Source organism: Pongo pygmaeus, chromosome 16 (genome assembly GCF_028885625.2).
Source record: "Pongo pygmaeus isolate AG05252 chromosome 16, NHGRI_mPonPyg2-v2.0_pri, whole genome shotgun sequence".
In the NCBI taxonomy this organism is placed as follows: domain Eukaryota; kingdom Metazoa; phylum Chordata; class Mammalia; order Primates; family Hominidae; genus Pongo; species Pongo pygmaeus.
In genome coordinates, this window is record NC_072389.2 from 45614647 (window position 1) to 45631918 (window position 17272).

General features: G+C 56.0%; 2 protein-coding genes across 12 annotated transcripts in view; both read left to right on the forward strand.

Annotated features, from left to right (window-relative positions):
- The window catches only part of IVD (isovaleryl-CoA dehydrogenase), a 30666-nt gene extending 21698 nt beyond the window's left edge, over positions 1–8968 (forward strand). Inside the window, exon 12 of one of the 2 annotated variants that reach the window (XM_054450257.2) lies at positions 8463–8968. In XM_054450257.2, the coding sequence (XP_054306232.1) occupies positions 8463–8779 (317 nt within the window). In that variant the 3' untranslated portion in view covers positions 8780–8968. The remainder of the gene's footprint in view (positions 1–8462) is intronic. The other variant, XM_054450264.2, reaches the window with a different exon arrangement.
- A 1530-nt stretch (positions 8969–10498) lies between these two features.
- The window catches only part of BAHD1 (bromo adjacent homology domain containing 1), a 30699-nt gene continuing 23925 nt past the window's right edge, over positions 10499–17272 (forward strand). For 4 of the 10 annotated variants that reach the window (XM_054450246.2, XM_054450252.2, XM_054450256.2 and 1 more), the window contains exons 1-3: positions 10499–10624; positions 11719–11831; positions 12903–13013. The gene's annotated coding sequence lies outside the window, so the exon portion shown is untranslated. Of the gene's footprint in view, positions 10625–11715; positions 11832–12804; positions 13014–13949; positions 14317–17272 lie in introns of those variants that run through there. The other 6 variants (XM_054450249.2, XM_054450253.2, XM_054450248.2 and 3 more) reach the window with 4 other exon arrangements.

Sequence of the window (17272 nt, forward strand, 5' to 3'; positions counted from 1 at the left end):
TCCATTTACCCTGCCAGGCAGCCGGATGCTCCAGTTTTGCCCTGGAAGACATGAGAGAGTAAGGGCCGGATAGATAAGTGGGAATTTTCTTGAAGAAAAAAAGATATTCCAGGCCCAGGAATATCTCAGCACAGGCAGTTCCTCCGCTCCTCAAAGGTGGCCAGTGGATCAGTGGCGGAAGTACAGAGGGCTGCCCTTGCTGGCAGGAGAAGGAAGGAAGGAAGCAAGACTAGGGCTATGCTCGCGCTGGCAGAGAGAGACACAGCTTCAGATCCAAATCCATTCAGACACACAGCTTGTGCCTTGTGCCCGTCCAGGAGCAAACATGGGTGAGCATGCACATGGACACGCATACCTCTGCACACACTTTCAGAGAGGCTGTCAGACACGCTGCAGGAGCAGAGGCAAGGAGCATGAACACACAGCTGCTTGTGGGAGATAAGCCCAGTGCTGGGGGCTGCCTGCCTGGCCTGCCTTGAGAGTCCCCTTGCACATCTGCCTGGGTTCCCAAGAGGCAACCTCTACAAGGACATGTGTTTTCAGGACAACCTGCCCCCTCCCGCAAATTCTTTCTATTTACAGGAATAGAGTAGCAAAATCCCTTAGTTCATATTTGAGTCTTGTCTGATGCTGCCAGGCTGGCCAGGGCTGGGCATACAGTAGGTCTCTTTACTTGTTGAAGTAGAATAGTTAAATGAAATTTACTATAAGATAAATTAAGATAACTTTACTATAAGATATATTAAGTTTTAAAATAGGGGGAAAGAGGAACCTGAAATGAGAAAAGGGTAGCGAAGGAAGACTTGATGTCCTTCATAAATGGCCTGCATCCTGCCCAGCCCCTCCTTTCTTTCCAGAAGCCCACCAGTGGCCCAGAGTGGAAGGGTGGGAGTCGGACCAGTCCAAGGTTGCTAATTAAGACTGGACTGCCAGGCACAGTGGCTCATGCCTATAATCCCAGCACTTTGGGAGGCTGAGGCGGGCAGATCACCTGAGGTCAGGAGTTTGAGACCAGCCGGGCCAACATGGTGAAACCCCATCTTTACTAAAAATACAAAAATTGGCTGGATGTGGTGGCACACGCCTGTAATGCCAGCTACTCAGGAGGCTGAGGCAGGAGAATTGCTTGAACCTGGGAGACGGAGGTTGCAGTGAGCCGAGATTTGGCCACTGCACTCCAGCCTGGGTGACAGAGTGAGACTCCGTGTCAAAAAAAAAAAGACTGGACTGTTTGTGGGTTTTATACGACTGCTGCTTGTGACTGCTTGAGAGAGCTGAGATCTGCTCTCCCTTCCTAAGACCGCTTCCAAGGCCCAGAGCTGGCAGCAGTTCAGAATCACCACCTAGATATTGAGATCCAGCCAGTCCCAGGTCCCCTTGTACCTCTTCCCAGCCCCTCCCTCCCAGGTACCTCTGGGCAAAGTATATCCTACGGTCCTTTGAGGCTGGAGAAGCAGGTGGTTGTGAAACAGGCTGGCCTTTGGGACCTCCTCTCCCCTGGTACCCTCCCTCCCTGGGAGGCTGCTTGGCTTCAGAGTGAAGGAGCAAGTAGTGGCCCTCCGTAGTCTTCTCCTTCCATGGCCAGGCTGCCCAGGTGCTTGGAACCTGGCCACACACATCCGGGTGCCCCATTCACTGGCCCTCCAGGCTGTCAGAGACCTTTGTACTGCAATTTTTGTGCCCTCCCACCTGATCACCCACACCTCCAAGGGGGCTGCAACCTCCTGTTCGGGACTCCTGAGCCTGGAGAGAAGCTGTGGGGGGTGGGGCAAGAGCCCTGGAAGTGCCCCAGAATGTGGAGCCTGTTGCCAATAGGGGCAACAAGACAATCTCTCTGTAGGCTGACTGTGAGGCCTCCCCAAAGAAGGATCGGGCAGAGAAATGCAGGCTCCTCAGCCCTGCCTGGGACATCTGCAGCTGCCTCAGAGCTCACATTGTGTGGATCCCAACAGTGTTTCCCTCAGTAATGAGGACCCAGCCCAGTCCCAATTCTGCATTCCGCTCATCCCCAAGGCTGGAAACTCCCTACGGCCACTCCTGTGGGCTCAGCCATCTTACACTACAAGCTCCTCTGATAAGCCCCATCCCTCCGCCCAGCCTGCCCACTCACCAGGAACAGCCATACAACTCATTTCTCTGCTGCCCTATGGAAACTTCATCTCTCTGTGCCTCAGAGGGTCTGCCAAGCCCCTGTGGCCCACCACTCCATTCCTTGCCAGTGGATGCTCTGGCATGGCCAGCCTCCTCACTCAGGCACCTGTCCCCCAGCTGGCACACCCCAGGATCAGCCCACTGGAGTGACCTGCCCCCACATCCACCAATCCCCTGCTCAGTTAAGAACTGGCATTTGCTGAGGGACCATTATGTCCCAGGGTGCCAAGGATTCAAAGACTAGTAACAGTATGGGGCCAAAAAAGTTTATGAGTTAGTTGGGGAGATAGACATAAAAACTATGAGACATCTCAATTACTCCAATTTTAATGTTACCCATTCTTTAAGACCCAGCATGAGCATTAACCCACCTACACACCCACCTGTCTCCGGTTTGCTGCCGTATCCCCAGCACTTTGCACTTGGCTCAGTGGAGGCCCTCTCCCTTCAAATAAATACTTGCATAATGAATGCAAAGCAGGGGGCGGGGGCAGGCTGCAGGGAGGATAACTTCTTTCCTTCGCCCTCCACCAAGCTTATCTAGATGAAATCAGATTTAAATAAAACATCAAGGGCGGCCTTGGAGTGGGGAGGGCAGGAGTGGGCAGGGGGAAATCTCAAGGCTTCACCTTGAACTAAATTCTTCCATCTTTTTAGTGGCAGCTAAAAGAACAGAGTTCTGGGGCCGCAGCCTCTAGCTTCTTGGGTAAGCCATCTGGACTGCCGAAGCCAGAACTGTAACTTTTATGCCTCCAGATTTCAATGAGTCTGCCTTGTCAAACCCATAACCAATTGTTGTCCACTTGTTGAATGAATCAGGTCAGGAAATTTTATAACAAAAATATGTACAAGTCACAAAAAGTACAAATGTTGGTGATCACTCCTGAAAACAGGCAAACTGGGTCAGGATGAGTGTGTTTAAAGGTAGGGAGGCAGAGCCTGGCACGCAGTGTGGCTGCAAGAGGTAGTTTTCTAAGCTAATATGGAAGTCTAGCGCCGTGGCCACCTGGCAGAGCAGTCAGGCTGCAGAGCCACTGAGGCACAGGGCAAGGCTTGATTTCTCTGCCATTCATTCATCACTAAGTAGCTGTTACTGAGAACCTATCATGTGCAGGTACCCTGTGGGCCATGGGGAATCAGTAGGACCCAGGGAGACGCAGATGTGGTTTTCACCCTAGCCTAGCCAGGGAGGCAGGTCTTAGCCAGGAATCACCAGCTTGCCAGGCTTGCTAGGAAAAGAGCATCGCAGGTTGCGGAGTGTGACTGAGCCCGAGAGATGAGATCAGAGAGCCTCCTGGCTGGGGCGGCAACAATAGTCAGTTCCAGATTTGGATCTTTATCCTGAGTGTAAGCAGGAGTCACGGAAGGGTTTAAGCAGGAGAGTGCTATGAAGCAGTCTATTTCGTAAAGATCCCTCTGACTGAGAGCCCTCTGACTGGGGCAGGGTGGATGCGGGAGGCCGGGCTGTGGTTGGTCACAGAGGTGGGTGGAGATTCGAGGCTGGAGACTCCAGTAAATGACAGGCTGTAGTGATGGATTAGCTATGGGTGGCGGCTCAGGAGGGAGAGGGAGGTGCCAAGGCTGAGTCCAAGGTTCTTGACTCTTAAAACTGCCAGTGCCTTTACCCCACAGTGGAAACATTGGGAGAACACTGAGTTTGCTTGTAGTTGGAAGTTGGCTGAAGTGTATCTGATGTTCTTGAAAGACCACATTGATGTTTCAGTGTCAAAGAGAGTGCAGAAGGCAGGGAAAGGGTACTTTTGATAACAGCTTTGCCAAAGGAATATCTTTTTATAAAGAAATGTGACAATCGACTTGCAACATTTTGCCCCCAATCTAACAGTGAGATGAATGTTGCTCACAGCAACTTCATTTGTAAAATTCGAATGAGTTGCTAACAGACATTTGGAAAACATAAGAGTAGAGAGTTGTTTGGGGAAGCTTATTTAGGAAGAAGTGATGGAGAAATCATTAAAAGTGACAAGGCTGGGATCTAAACCCTGGCTCCACTATTATTACGCTTTTTTTTTTTTTTGGTCTTTTTTTTTTTTCTTCTTTTTTGTGGAGAACAGGGTCTCGCTTTATTGCCCAGACAGGTCTCGAACTCCTGGGCTCAAGCTATCCTCCCGCCTCTGCCTCCCTGAGACCTGGGATTACGGGCGTGAGCCACCGCGCCCAGCCGGCTCCACTATTATTAATGTGACCCTAGGAAGTTACCAAACCTCTCTATGCCTCAGTTTTCTCATTAGTAAAATGAGAATAATAACATTATCTTTTTCATAAGACTGGCTGGGGATTAAGAGTATGTGTAGGCCGGGCACAGTGGCTCACACCTGTAATCCCAGCACTTTGGGAGGCAGATCACGAGGTCAGGAGATTGAGACCAGCCTGGCTAACATGGTGAAACTCTGTCTCTACTAAAAATACAAAAAATTAGCTGGGCATGGTGGCAGGCGCCTGTAGTCCCAGCTGCTTGGGAAGCTGAGGCAGGAGAATGGCGTGAACTTGGAAGGTGGAGCTTGCAGTGAGCCGAATCACACCACTACACTCCAGCCTGGGCTACAGAGCGACACTCCATCTCAAAAAAAAAAAAAAAGAGTATGTGTAAAGAGCTTAACACAGGGCCTAACTCATGGAATCTCTCCAGGAACATTACCTGTCACAGAATACACCCTGACAGAGGGAAGCAATGAAGAAGGCAATTGCTGATTTCCCATAATCCCTTTCAACAAAGAAGAGTTGTTGTCCATATAACTAAGTGTAATTTTTATAAATGCCCTTATTAGATTTTTAAATATAGTATAATATTCACAAATCATGGGGGAAAATTGTCAGGCCTCTCATATCTAAGTCTTTTTTTTTCTTTTTTCTTTTTTTTTTTTGAGATAGATTCTCACTCCATCACCCAGGTTGGAGTGCAGTAGTTTGATCTTGGCTCACTGCAATCTCCACCCCCGAGGTTCAAGCGATTCTTATGCCTCAGCCTCCCGAGTAGCTGGAACTACAGATGCGTGTCACCACACCTGTAGAGACAGGGTTCTGCTACATTGGCCAGACTGGTCTTGAACTCCTGGCCTCAAGTGATCCGCCCACCTCGGCCTCCCAAAGTGCTGGAATTACAGGTGTGAGCCACTGCGCTTGGCTTATCATATCTAAGTCTTGATGTCACTTTTCCAGTTACTAATCATCTGGCCCAGTCTTGCTTAGGTCATACACTCTTTGATGTGCTCTTCAGTTTCTGAGGATCACGCCTCTGCTAGGTGGAGTAGCTTTCCTAGGTCAGAAGCAATGCTATCTGCATGGCCTCCCAAGTCTTCTTGGTGCCTGCACGGTGCAGAGCACAGGTGGCACCGTGGTTGGTTAACACCATACTTGTGGCCCAGACTGTAGTCCCCCCAGAGGGTGTCTGCTGGAAAGGGCTGGTCCTGGCTCTTGCTGTGGGTTCACTGAGGCTAAGTGAAGATGGCAAAAGAACCACAGGTGATTCTCTCCTCTGCTCTGAGTTTTGCAAGACTAGAGAGGTCAGTGGCTGTGGCTGGGAGCCTGTAGGAGATGGAACTACCTCACCTTGAGGAATGTGATTAGGGATGCCACAGAGAATCTTTCCCAAAGAGGGAAATGGCTAGGGCCCTGGCCTTGGGAGGATGGAATGGAGAAGCCATAGGAAGAGGGGCTGGCCTCTCCTCCAAACCCAGCAAAGGGAGCCATCCTGTCTGACTGAAGCCAGAGTGGGGCCCACTGCTGGGTGGACAGAATACAGCCACAGGCACTACATTGTCAGAGCTCCAGATGGGAGACAAGGAGTACAAAACAGAGATGGAAGACTGATTCCAGTATGGAAGTGGGGCAGGCTTCAGGCATGGCCAGATTTGGGCATGATGAAATAGATTCACAATTGCTAATGTTCTGGGGGCACTTGTGGCTACATCAGGTGCTATTCTAAGTACTTTATATGTTTTAAGAAGCTGTAGAGCCAGGAATGTACTCAGAAAGTCTTCATTCTTAACCACTACGCTATGTGAAATGTAGAAAGAAGAAAGCTTTTAGACATATAAAGGGTTAGACCTCTATTTTATCTGTTAAATGCCGTACGAAAAAAAAAGCAAAGGTTTTGGAGCCACTCGAAGCCTATGTGATCTTGGGCAGTTACTTAGATTCTCCAGGTCTCAGTTTCCTCATTTGTTTGTAAATTTGAGAGTGCATTTACCTACCAGAGTTCTTGAGGGTTAAATAAAGAAACGTATGTTGAGTGCCTGTTCACGCCTTCTGTAAGACACCTGCCCCCTCTGGACCTCCTGCCGGCTTTGGAGGCTCTCAATACACTGCCCATTCCAGATCTGGATTTCCTCATCTTCCCAGGGGTCTGCACATCTGGAATAAAGGAACCAACATAGTGGATGCACCCCTGGTCTTCCAGTCCACAGCGTTGGGAGTTCCTCAGGGGAGAAGTCATACTCCAAGTTGATATCTGAGCAGACAAGTGTTCTGGTAACAGTAAAGGAGGTGACCCTGGAAGCTGAGGTCCCAAGCAACCCAAACCTAGATCATCACAGAAATGTCATGTTTCTTGGAGTAATTCTCCCCTCTCTGTGTATTTATCCATTCAGTTTCTATTTACCAATTGTTTACTATTCAGTTCACCAAGCATTATTAGGCAACTGCTATTTGCCAGGTATCATGCCATGTTCTCAGGAGTTACCTAGAAGAGCCCACAAACTCTGGACCATGTTTAATTTCCCTTTTCATCTCCAGCCTGGGCCCATGGATCTTGGAGTGTGCTCAGTAAACATCTGCTCCTGGGGCAATAATGAAGGTACTATTAGAGACTGGCATGAGAATGCAACAGGGCCCTCTGAGTAGGTTCAAGGGAACTAGACATTGCAAAGGCCTGCACCACGACACCCATCCGTGTCTCTGTGGCCGCAATGCAGGGCAAGGATCACACACCTGAAAACCTTCAGGGTTCAGGTCCCGTAAATGCTCCACATGGGAGTATGGTAAACTGGAGCATGCCTACCCCATACAGACTACATTTGCTACTTAGTACCAACCTATTGTTGCAAGTGAAAATGTGCGCCAACAGTAGCAAATCTTCTGATTCTTTTCAAGAGAAACTGTAAACCTGGATTTTTATTTTGAATCTCCAAAAATTTCAGCATTGGCCCCTAATTTTAATCTTTTTTGAAAGCCCCATAGACAAATAGAACTTGTCTGCCTGCTTACTTTTGCTCAAAGGCTACTAGTTTGGGAGCCCTAAGTGTGCCTGTGCAAGGGGAGACGTAGAGGGCTGTATGTCCTGGGGCCAGGTTATGAGAGACCTAGAATGCCATCCTTCCTTGGGGCCAGGACTGTGCTAGACACACAGGAAGCCATAAAGAGGATGTTAAAGCCATAGGCCTGCCCTCCAGGGGTTTATAATCTTATAAATAAAGACTTACGGGCAAAGCAGCAGATGGTCAGGAAAGTGTGAGGAGGAGACAACTTGGAGTCCATAGAGTTCAGGGCAGCAGGTGGACTTGAGCTTCAGGAGAGTTTCACCTGAGTTTCGGGAGACCTTTCCAGGAAGTCAGGCTTGGACTCTGAGGATGAGGATTCTGGAGGAGTCTGGGAGATCCATAAACAAATATGAATGGGCACAACCTATGCTGGAGACCCCAAAGAAAAGCCCCAGGGAATCTGCTTCCTGGTGTCATGGGAAGAGGCTCACAGGAAAGGGCAGGGTTGTAGCATGAGGCTTCACTGACACCCTCACACCCCTTCCTATTGAACTTGGCCATCCCTGGCCTCGGAATTCCAGTGGGGTCAGCCTCTACAAGCTTGCAGAAGTCAGTGTTGGGGGCTTGGGCAAGTGGTACAATTCCGGCTAGGGTATAAGCCCTGCCTGTGTGGCTCAGGCCAGGCATTAATGGCTCTAAGCCTCAATTTCCTAATTCGTGAAATGGCGATAGTAATTGCATATACCTACTGAGATTGGGGTGAGAATGAGAAACCAATATAGGATGTCGTTTGCCCCTGTTCCTATATGGTTTTTATGAGAAATGTGCACCGCCAGTTTGTCTCCAGTGGGGTGGGGGAAAAAGCACCTGGAAGGTAAAGCGAAGCTCGTCCCCATGTTTGTCTTTCTTGTTGCTGCTCCGGAAACGACATGGATTCTGGGAGGGCTGCCTATATTAGCGAGTGAGGGAAGAGATGGAGGATGGGGGTCTCTCCATTTCTTCTCCGGGGAAAGAGATGGTAGAGCTCCTGGTTGGCGGCAGGCAGGAGCGGCTGGGGTTGTGGACAGCGCTAAAAGAGGGCTCTCTTTCCCCCAGGGCAGACCCTTTCCGCCCAACACCCACCTGGGAGGGAGGGCGAGACCCAAGGTCAGACGTCCCTGGAGCAGGTGAGCACTGCGAGGGAACTGAGTTGCAAGATCCTCCTGCCTGAACTCACACCCCGCGTGCTGCTCCCCCAACTCGCCTCTCGGATCTCAGATCAGAAGCTTCCTTTCCTCAAAATCCTTCTATGTTCTCCAACGCCTTTGGGACAGAGCTCCTTGGCAGGGTTTACAAAGCTTAGGTGGCCCTACCCACTTCTCCAGCCTCATTTGCTGCCTCACCCCTATACCACAGCTCTGCACCTTTGCTGAAACTGGTACTGGGCGCTTGGGGTGTCCTCATCTTTCCCCTACCTATGGCAGCCTGCCCGAAGAGTGCCTGCTCCTTCAGGCTCCGCTCTCGGCTTAGCCCCTTCTCGGAACGTCCCCGAACCTCACCCCAGCCCCTTGCCAGGGACAGACCCTGGCAGCCTTCCCTCCTCCTCAGCAGCCATTACGTGTTGCTGTCATAAAGTTATCACTCTGTTTTCTGTCTACTTGTCTCTCTAGCCCCAGCCCATCCCAGCCTCCGACTGCAGGCTCCTGGAGAGCAGGAAAGCCTGGCTCCCTGTGGTAACCCTAAGGCAGGCCCTCTGACTGGGGCGTCCTGGCACCCCACGCGGGCCGGAGAGCCGGGCCGGGGCGCGATGAGGGGGCGCCCGGGCCGCTGGCTCGGAGCCGGGGTTGGGGGTGGGCGAGGGGAGTCCTTCGCCCTTGCAGCGGGCTCCTGCCCAAGCCGGCCCATCCGGCCCAGCTCCCGCTCCCGCTCCGGAGCCGTGCCCACCGGGCCAGGTGATCTCGAACCTTCTCTCTCTCACACCCCAACAACAAACAACCCTCCGCGGTCTCCCTCTGGAGAAAGGAGGTGGAGCCTGACCTCAGCCAGAGGCTGCCGCAGCTGCCGGGGGGAGGGCTTGGAGCTCCAGCCCTTGGGGGAGTCTTTCCTCCAGGGAGTGGTAGGGGTGGGGGCCTTGGAGGGCTCCTGAGCGCCGGGGAACCTCTCCCCACCGGCAGCGTCGACCCTCCCCCAGCGAAGGGAGGAGGGGTAGAGGGGGGTGACTTCAGTGAGTGCCCGCTTCCGACTCTGTCCCTCTCTCAGGCTGGAGTGCCCTCGGACACCTCCTCCCCGACTTACACTCACCCCCTCCTTGAACTCTGCAGTCCCAAAGGCAGGGTGAGACTGGGGACCAAGTGAGCCCAAGGGCTAAGATGCGACTCTGCGGGGCTCCCAGGAGCCGGGGGGCTGCCCATCCCCCACCACTTGACGGTAGTCGGGGGTGTGGGCGGGGTGAGAAGGACCCCGGGGACACTCCGATTAGGTCTGGAGAGAGCCTGAAATAGGATGTAGTCCGCAGTTGTTGGGGTTGCGGAGGAGGCGACTGGGGTGAGGGGCAGAGAATGCACCCCAAGAGAAAGGCATGGGGCCCCAAAGAGGGTAGGAAACGGGATTCAGAGGGCGGGAAGAAGAATGCAGAAACAGCTTTTACGGGGAGAGGCAGACTGCAAAGACGTCCCCTGGCCGGCAATCTGGAGGCTAGCGCTAGGCAGATGGGGGTTTTGGACACAGCGCCATGGACATGTGTTCCCCAAAGTCTGAGCGCATGCAGCCCCCTTGTTCCTTCTTGTGTGGAGACTGAGTCCCACACAGTCCCTACCTCACCGGGACCTCCCCACCCCCAAGGCCCGGGCGGTAGGTGCCTTTAGGGGAGGGAGAAGTCCTGTTCCTTACTGGGCGTTCAACAGCTGGCTCCTTGGTGGTAGGAGGGTACCTTGCCCCTCCAGCTCAAGAGTCAGGAAGAGCACTTCTACCTCCTCATCCCTAGGGAAGACGGCCCCCGCAGGTAAAGACCAGACTTCTGCACTAGGATTAGCCTGGGGGGGCAAATAATTTCTGGAGATCCCTTTAAGGAGAGGTGTTCCAATCCCTTTAAGAGGGAGTGGGTCACAGCAAAAGGACTATAAAAGTCCAGCTTTCTTTATTCCCCCACCCCCCGGGGCTTTCTATGATGGGGGAGGGGGCAAGTGCTGCTGCAGCATTTAATTGTTGCCTTGGTGTCCCTCCCCCAAAGAGCTGTGCCATTCAGTTCGTCCGGTGGGGCTGAGGAGCCAGGTGGCTCAGTAAGTGTTGTGGGGACCTAGACTTCAGGTGCTCTGGGGGTTGGGACAGGGGCTGCCCCACTTCCAGGAAAGAAGGTGGGACCTGGGCAGGGGCTGGAGGGAGGAGAAAGTGGTCACTGCCACCACTGCAGGGACTGCACTGCCGTTGGGTTGCCCTGCCTGGTGCCAGGTGGTTGGATCTCAGGCCAGGCGGTTTTCGGGGACTGCAGCGGGCAGTAGCGGGGAGGTGCTGGGGCTGGGCTGGAGATGACGGAGCAGCCAGTCTGTCCCGGCTGTCAGTCTGGTTGTGTGTGGTGGGGGAGGGGTGCGCCGTGTGGTCTCTCTGGCCCTGGATGTTTTCCTCTAGGGCATCTCCCTCTGAGGCAGTTAACCCTTCCCGATGGGTCTGGAGGTCTCTGGGGAGAGAGAGCCCCTGCCTGGCAGCCGCCAGGGGAAGACTCCGGAGACCCGATGGACCCATTCCTCTTTCTACACCAAGTGCCAAACCCTTTTTTCAGTGGGAGACCTCTGGGCTGCCAAACATACCAGGGAGAGGAAAGGTGATGGGCCTCAGGTGTTGGCACAGCTGCCCAGTGAAGTGGGGTGGGGGCAGCATTCACTCAGGAAAGGTTACAGGACCGAAGGAAGGAGGAAGAGGTGGAGCCCTTTCCAGCTGTGGAAGGGCTTTGGACTGGGAAAGAAGGAGGCCCAGTTGCAGAGGTCCCTGAAAGTTGGGTGAAGGAGGCTAGGAGAGGCCAAAAGGTCCCTTTGGGGTACAGGCAGGGTGTAGCCCCTGCTTATTCTTTGCTGGCTTGTTTTAACAAGCAATAGGGAGGAAGGGGGGACAGAGGTGGCTCAGTGAGCTGGCACAGGAGGAACACTTAGTGCCTTTAGCCAGCCTGTGTCCCCACACCATAGCCCACTCAGTCAGAGCCTCCTGGGGCAGCGGACACAGCCACCCACACTGGAGGCTCTGAGGGGAGAACTCCTCCAGCGGCCAGGCAAGCACTTGGGGGTGGGCTGTCATGACTACTCTGCCTCCTCTCCAGTCGGTATTCCTTCCTTTCCCTCCCACCGAGACCCCAGATAAGACAACTCTCCCCTGCTCACCCCAGGGCCCCCTAATGCCAACACCAGGAAGACACCCAATCCTGCCACCTCGTCCTGCTACCATTTCCTCGGCTGAACGTGGGCTTCCTGCCACTTGGGTCTCCTTCCCTGCCACCAGGTACATTCCTCTTCTGGCCTTCCCGGCCTCCATCCCTGCCCATTATCAGGCCTGAAGTGGCTGCCAAGGTCAGCGCCGCCTGGGCTGCAGACAGGAACCCGGCCTCTCTTCTGACTTGGCCTGTAGCATGGCTCTGCTCCCGTGGCCACCACTGCTGTACCCTCCACCACCAATCTCTGACGAGTGGGGGCCACCATGGGGTTAATTTGCCTATGGGACAGACTGGGACAGGGAGAGGGGTAATTCTGTGAGGTGGGGAGTAGGGCTGGCCTGGTGTGTGTTGGGCGGGCGCTGCCGGGAACCTCTGTCCTGTCCAGGAAGGGGAGAAATCTTTCAGTGTCCTACTTTTACAGCTTTGGGGGTTTTGCTTTCCCCAAGGGTGGGAGGTGGGAGAAGTGGCAGTGGGAGAACCTGGACCTTCAAGATATCTCCGTGCCACAGTTTTAGCTTTTAGCTTCCATTCACACACTTTCCCTGCTGAGGAGGTCCCTCCTTTAAATGTGTCCCCCCAAACAGCTAAGACAGTCTGGGCCCCCTGGACAGCGCTGGAGGCAGATGGGGAACTGCTTCTGGGGGAGGTTGTTTCCCAGCCATATTGGCTAGCAACCCTGATTGTCTTAAAAGGCTGCCTGGGTGAGCGCTGGAGTCCCAAGGTCTACGAAAGGCTGGGCGCTGTGTGTGGTGCAGGAGGCGCCCCTCCGAAGCCCCTGGGCCACACTCCAAGGCTGGGTTTTCCTTGCTTGCCTGGGCAGCCTCAGCACTCTGGGTGCCTCTCTCTGCCCAAGGCGTTCCTGGGGCCCAGCCCCTCCCTGGGCTGCTCCAGCGCTCTGGTGACTTGACACTACCCTTTCTGCCGCTGCTCCTTTTACCTCCTAAAGCTCCCCTCCCCCGCCTGAATTGGGAATGAGGCTTTGTTCAGGGGTGAACTCAGCATTTCTCGAGAACCTACTGTGTGCATATCCCGGGCTTAGTGAAGTGAAGTCCTAGGCGGGCTCTGGCACCACCAGGTGCCCAAGACACAGCTCCTTCCCGCACCTAACAGGGACTTCCCATCTCTCTCTGTGACCTCAGCCCGCTGTGCCCACCCACCCCACTGACCCCGCGAGCGTGCTCGGGCTTGGGAAGGCACGTCTGTGGGGGTGAGAGACGGAGCCACAGCATTCGGTGACTAGGGGAAGCCAGGTAAGTGTCTACACTTGGTTCTCCCGTAGCTTGGGGACGCGAGGGAGGGAGTCCAGCCGCTCCTGTCAGGCTGCCCGCCCCTTTCTCCCTCCCCCGGAGAGCTCTGATGTTCCCCGCGGTGGTGGAAGAGGGTGTGTGGGTGTCAAGGACTCACAGACCAGGCTCTGCTGTCAGCTGGAAATGGATGAGGGCTCCACACTCTGCTTCTGAAGAGGGTGAATTAGGAGCTGGGGTTGGGGGCGGTAGGTGAAGGGCAGAAAGAGGAAAAAGAGATGCGGGTGAGGGGTTACCGAGCCAGGACCGACCTTGCTGGAAAGGAAAGGAGACGTGGCAGGCAGGGAAGTCGGAAAGATGAGGCAAGGGCGGGAGGGGCTTCTCAGCAGTCGGGGCCCTTTTGCAGGAGTCTGGGGCCCTTTCTGCAGGAAAGGGGGGGTTGTTCTCGCTTGATTTTCGGCTGGTCTTCCCGAAGCTTTGCCCTGCGGGCAGCAGCCTCCGGCGAGGATGGGGTGTTCCTCGGCCCGCAGTTTTCTCCAGCGCGTGCTGGGGAGGATTTGGGGGAAAGGGGATGCGGAGGGGTGATGGCCAGGGCGGGGGGAGATAAGATTTTTCCGGGGGGCTAGCAGCTGGGGGATTGGGGTCGAGTCACCGTGGGATACGGACTCAGGTTCTGAAGACGAAGAGAAAAATCCAAGAAGCCGGCAAAGAAAATCACCCCTTGCCACCACCCTTGGCACCGCACCCCTCCCCCCAGGCCCCACCACTCCCCGCACCGCCTCCCCCGGCCGCCTCGTGCTGCCCCCTGCGTTGGGACGACCGACCCACGGTTCTGATTGGTCAGAGACCGGGAGGGGGAGCCGAGGGCCGGATTGGCTGGCGGAGCCAGCGCAGGGCGGGGCGGCTGATTGGCGGAGCTGGCCGAGGGGCGCGCTGCTGATTGGCTGGAGACGAGGAAGCAGGAAGGAGGGCGGCGGAGGCTCCGCTCTCGGGGAGTTTGTGGGGGAACCGCGAGCGGCGTAGCGGATCCCGGAGCCCGGCCCCCGCCGCCCGCCCGTCCGGCTGCCTGCCCCGCCCGTCCGGCCCCAGCCGTCCGCCCGCCCCGGCCAGGCGCGCCCGCCCCCCCCGACGGCCCCGCCCGGCCGCGGTCCCCGCTCCGCCCGCCCGGCCCCGGCCCCCAGGAGGAGGCGCTGACGCAGCAGCGTGGAGCCCGGGAATTGAGCGCCCCCGGGGGGTTCCAGCCGCCGGATTCCAGCCCGGCCGGGGCCTGCGGGCGCCCAGAGCCGCGCCGTCCGCGCCGCCCGTTCTGGTGAGTCAGGGGCCGGGGTCGAGGAGGGGGAAGGGGCGAGCCGGAGGGAGGAAGCGAGCGAGGTAGGCAGAGGAGCGAAGGGGGAGAGGACCGGCCGCCCGTCAGCGCGCCCCACCGAGCGCGCAGCGCCACCGCCCCCGCCAGCCCGGGAAGGGACGGACGGACGGACGACGCGAAGCAGGTGCGGCCGCCCGCCCGCTCGCGCCACCTCCCTCCCCTGGGTCCGGCACCACGGTCCCGCCATCGGGGAACGCGGCGCGCCTCGAGGTGACAGCCCCCGGGGGCCGCCCGCCTTGCAGGCCGGGGGCGGGGTGGGTGGCGGCCGCAGGGTGGCAGCTCGGCCGGGCGGCGGCGGCGCGGGTGTCCCGAGCTGCGGAGGGCGGGAGGACGCCGGTCTTTCCTCGCCGCCGCGGAGCCGGCTCGCCTCCGAGTGCGCGGGCGGCGAGGCCCCCGCCGCGCCCCCTCCCCCATCGCGGTCCCCGAGGCAAGGGGCCGCGGCCGGGGGCGGCGCCGCGGGATCGCCCGCTCAGGGTGGGGGGCGCCCTCCCGCGCTGGGAGCTGACCGGTTATTGCTGGATGGGGGGTAGGGGATGAGGGCCGCGCCGGGCCGGGGGCGGCGGGGGGGGAGTAGTATAGACCCGACTCGATCGGGCTGAGAGGAAGGGAGGCGCCGAAGACGGAAGGGGACCGGTTCGAAAAGCGAGTGTGGGCCGCGGGAGGCCCTGCGGGGACCTTGCGGGGCGGCGGCCGAGTCCGAGGTGGGGCGGGGGCAATCGAAGTTGTCAGACCGCCTCCAAGTGACAGTGGGACCCTGTGCTCGCGGCCCGGCCTGGTCTTGCCCTGCTCGCTCCGCCGCCTCTCTTCTGGGGCTGGGGGCCGGGTCAGGTCGGGCCCGAGGGGCTCGCTTGGCGGTGAAGCGCCGGACAAAGGCGGCGCCGGAGCGGGCGCAGGTGGTGGCGTCGGGGAGGGGAGCGGGTCCGAGGCACCCACTCCGAGGGGCGGGCGACGGGGCCGGACTCTGCCCCGGGGACTGCGGGGGCCGGGGCGCCCGCCGGGAGGAGCTGCGGCACTGGCTTGCCGCTCTAGCCGCTCGCTGTTGGCCTCGAGGCTCTGGGAAGTGGGGTCTACTTGCCGGGGGCCGAGGGGCAGGGGTGGGGGTGTATGCTCATGATGTGCCTTGGCTGGTGGCGACGGGGTTGCTACTCACCGAGGCGACAGACCCGGTGAGCCGCTGTAGAGCCTGTCAAGAATGAGGGGTATTTCAACAGGCAGAGTCTGCCTACAGGCAGAAGTCTAACCCCACCTGGGACATCTCCTAGTCGCCCATTGTCGACAGTGTTAGAAGTGCAGAAGACTAGTTTGATTAGGACAAGAGACACCCCCCCTCCGTGGGCTCCCGCCAGCCCTCCGCAGCTGCCTCCAGCACTTTTCCTTACCACGAAGGTACCCACTTAGAGAAATGAGAAGCTGAGTTTATAAATCCAGGCAGGAATTTAATAATGAAATAAAAAGGTTTCCAGTCCTTTTACTTTGTGCCACCTGAGACTTTCCTCCCTACTCTCTTCACCTCGCTGTCTTCCACACAAAAAAAAGGAGAAAAAAGGCCCAGAGGGACCACATGTCTTGGAGGGGCACCACTGTCCTTGGCCAGCTTGGAGGACCCTTAGGAACCACTGGCTTAAGCTGTGAGTGCCTCCAACTCCACCGGTGACCAGCTGTGAGCTGGATGTTGTTTACCTGCTTGTAAAAACTCATTCAGAGCTCCCATGCCCTCCGTGTGAACCCCACACCCAAAAGAAGAGTTGGGATCATAAGGACAGGGAAACTCAGGCTGTTTTAGAATGTGGATTTTCCTGAGAATCTGAGTTCGAGTCCCACCTCAGGTAGGGCTGGTTAGAAGCCGCTCTCAACTGTGGTTGGCTGTAATCCCACCTGGGAAAGCTGCTTGTCTGCCTCGTCAGAGGGGTAGCATGGGCATGGGAGTTTATTCATGGCCACCTCCCTAGAATGATCTAGACCCCAGCCTGGATGGAGCTGAGGCTTGTGAGAAAGGGAGGTATTACCTCACTCAGGAGGCTAAAGTTTGTTCTGAGATAATTTAATTGCATGTCTAAAATCCAGAGAGTGATGATGAATCTCAAGGCCTTTGTGCCTTCTGTGAGGCTACACGGCATGTGATTTCTTTTGGTGGCAGTCAGAAGGGGATGACGTGGTCTGGCCACTGGAATATGAAGGGGAGTTGCCCAAATAGCATTTCCCTCTTTGGTAGGGCTCTTACCTGGCAGGAGACTCACCCCGGTCAGATCTGGTGTTAAGGAGGGTTTGCTCCGGAGAGTTTAGCCAGTGATTACGTTCTTTTTGATATCTCCCTCTTTCTTCCTTTCTGTTGCCCTGCTGTCCCCAAGTCAGGCCTGTGTTGTTGTTATAGCCTTCCTTTCCCTCCTGCTTCCTTTGGCCCTTCTGATCCAGTCTGTATGCAGTTACCAGGTCATTCTTCCTAAAACACAGCTTCGTGGTGTCACTCCCCTTCTCACAGACTTGCAATGGCTCCCCATTCCCTGCAGTCTGACCCTAGACAGTGTTCCCTCCAGCTCTTCCCTAGCCATACCATGCACATTTTTTCTTCCTGCAATCTTCTCTGCTGCCGCTCCCCTTCCTTTACTCCCCCTCGAATCCCACTTGTCCTTAGTCTGGTTGTTGCTCAGACCACTCCAGGCCAACGTAGTCATCCACGCCTGAGCTCATGACTCTGGATTTTCTAACGTGGTATCCTCTTGAGTGGTTTTGTAGTTTGGAAGTTTCTTAAGGACAGGAACAATATGAGTGTTAAACCTGTGTGTGTGTGTGTGTGTGTGAGTGGGTGTGTGTGAATATTCTGGTATTTCTTGTATAGTGCTGTGCACATCATTTTTGTTGAGTGAATAAATGTGGTTGGTTGCTGAGTTAGGCAGGAACA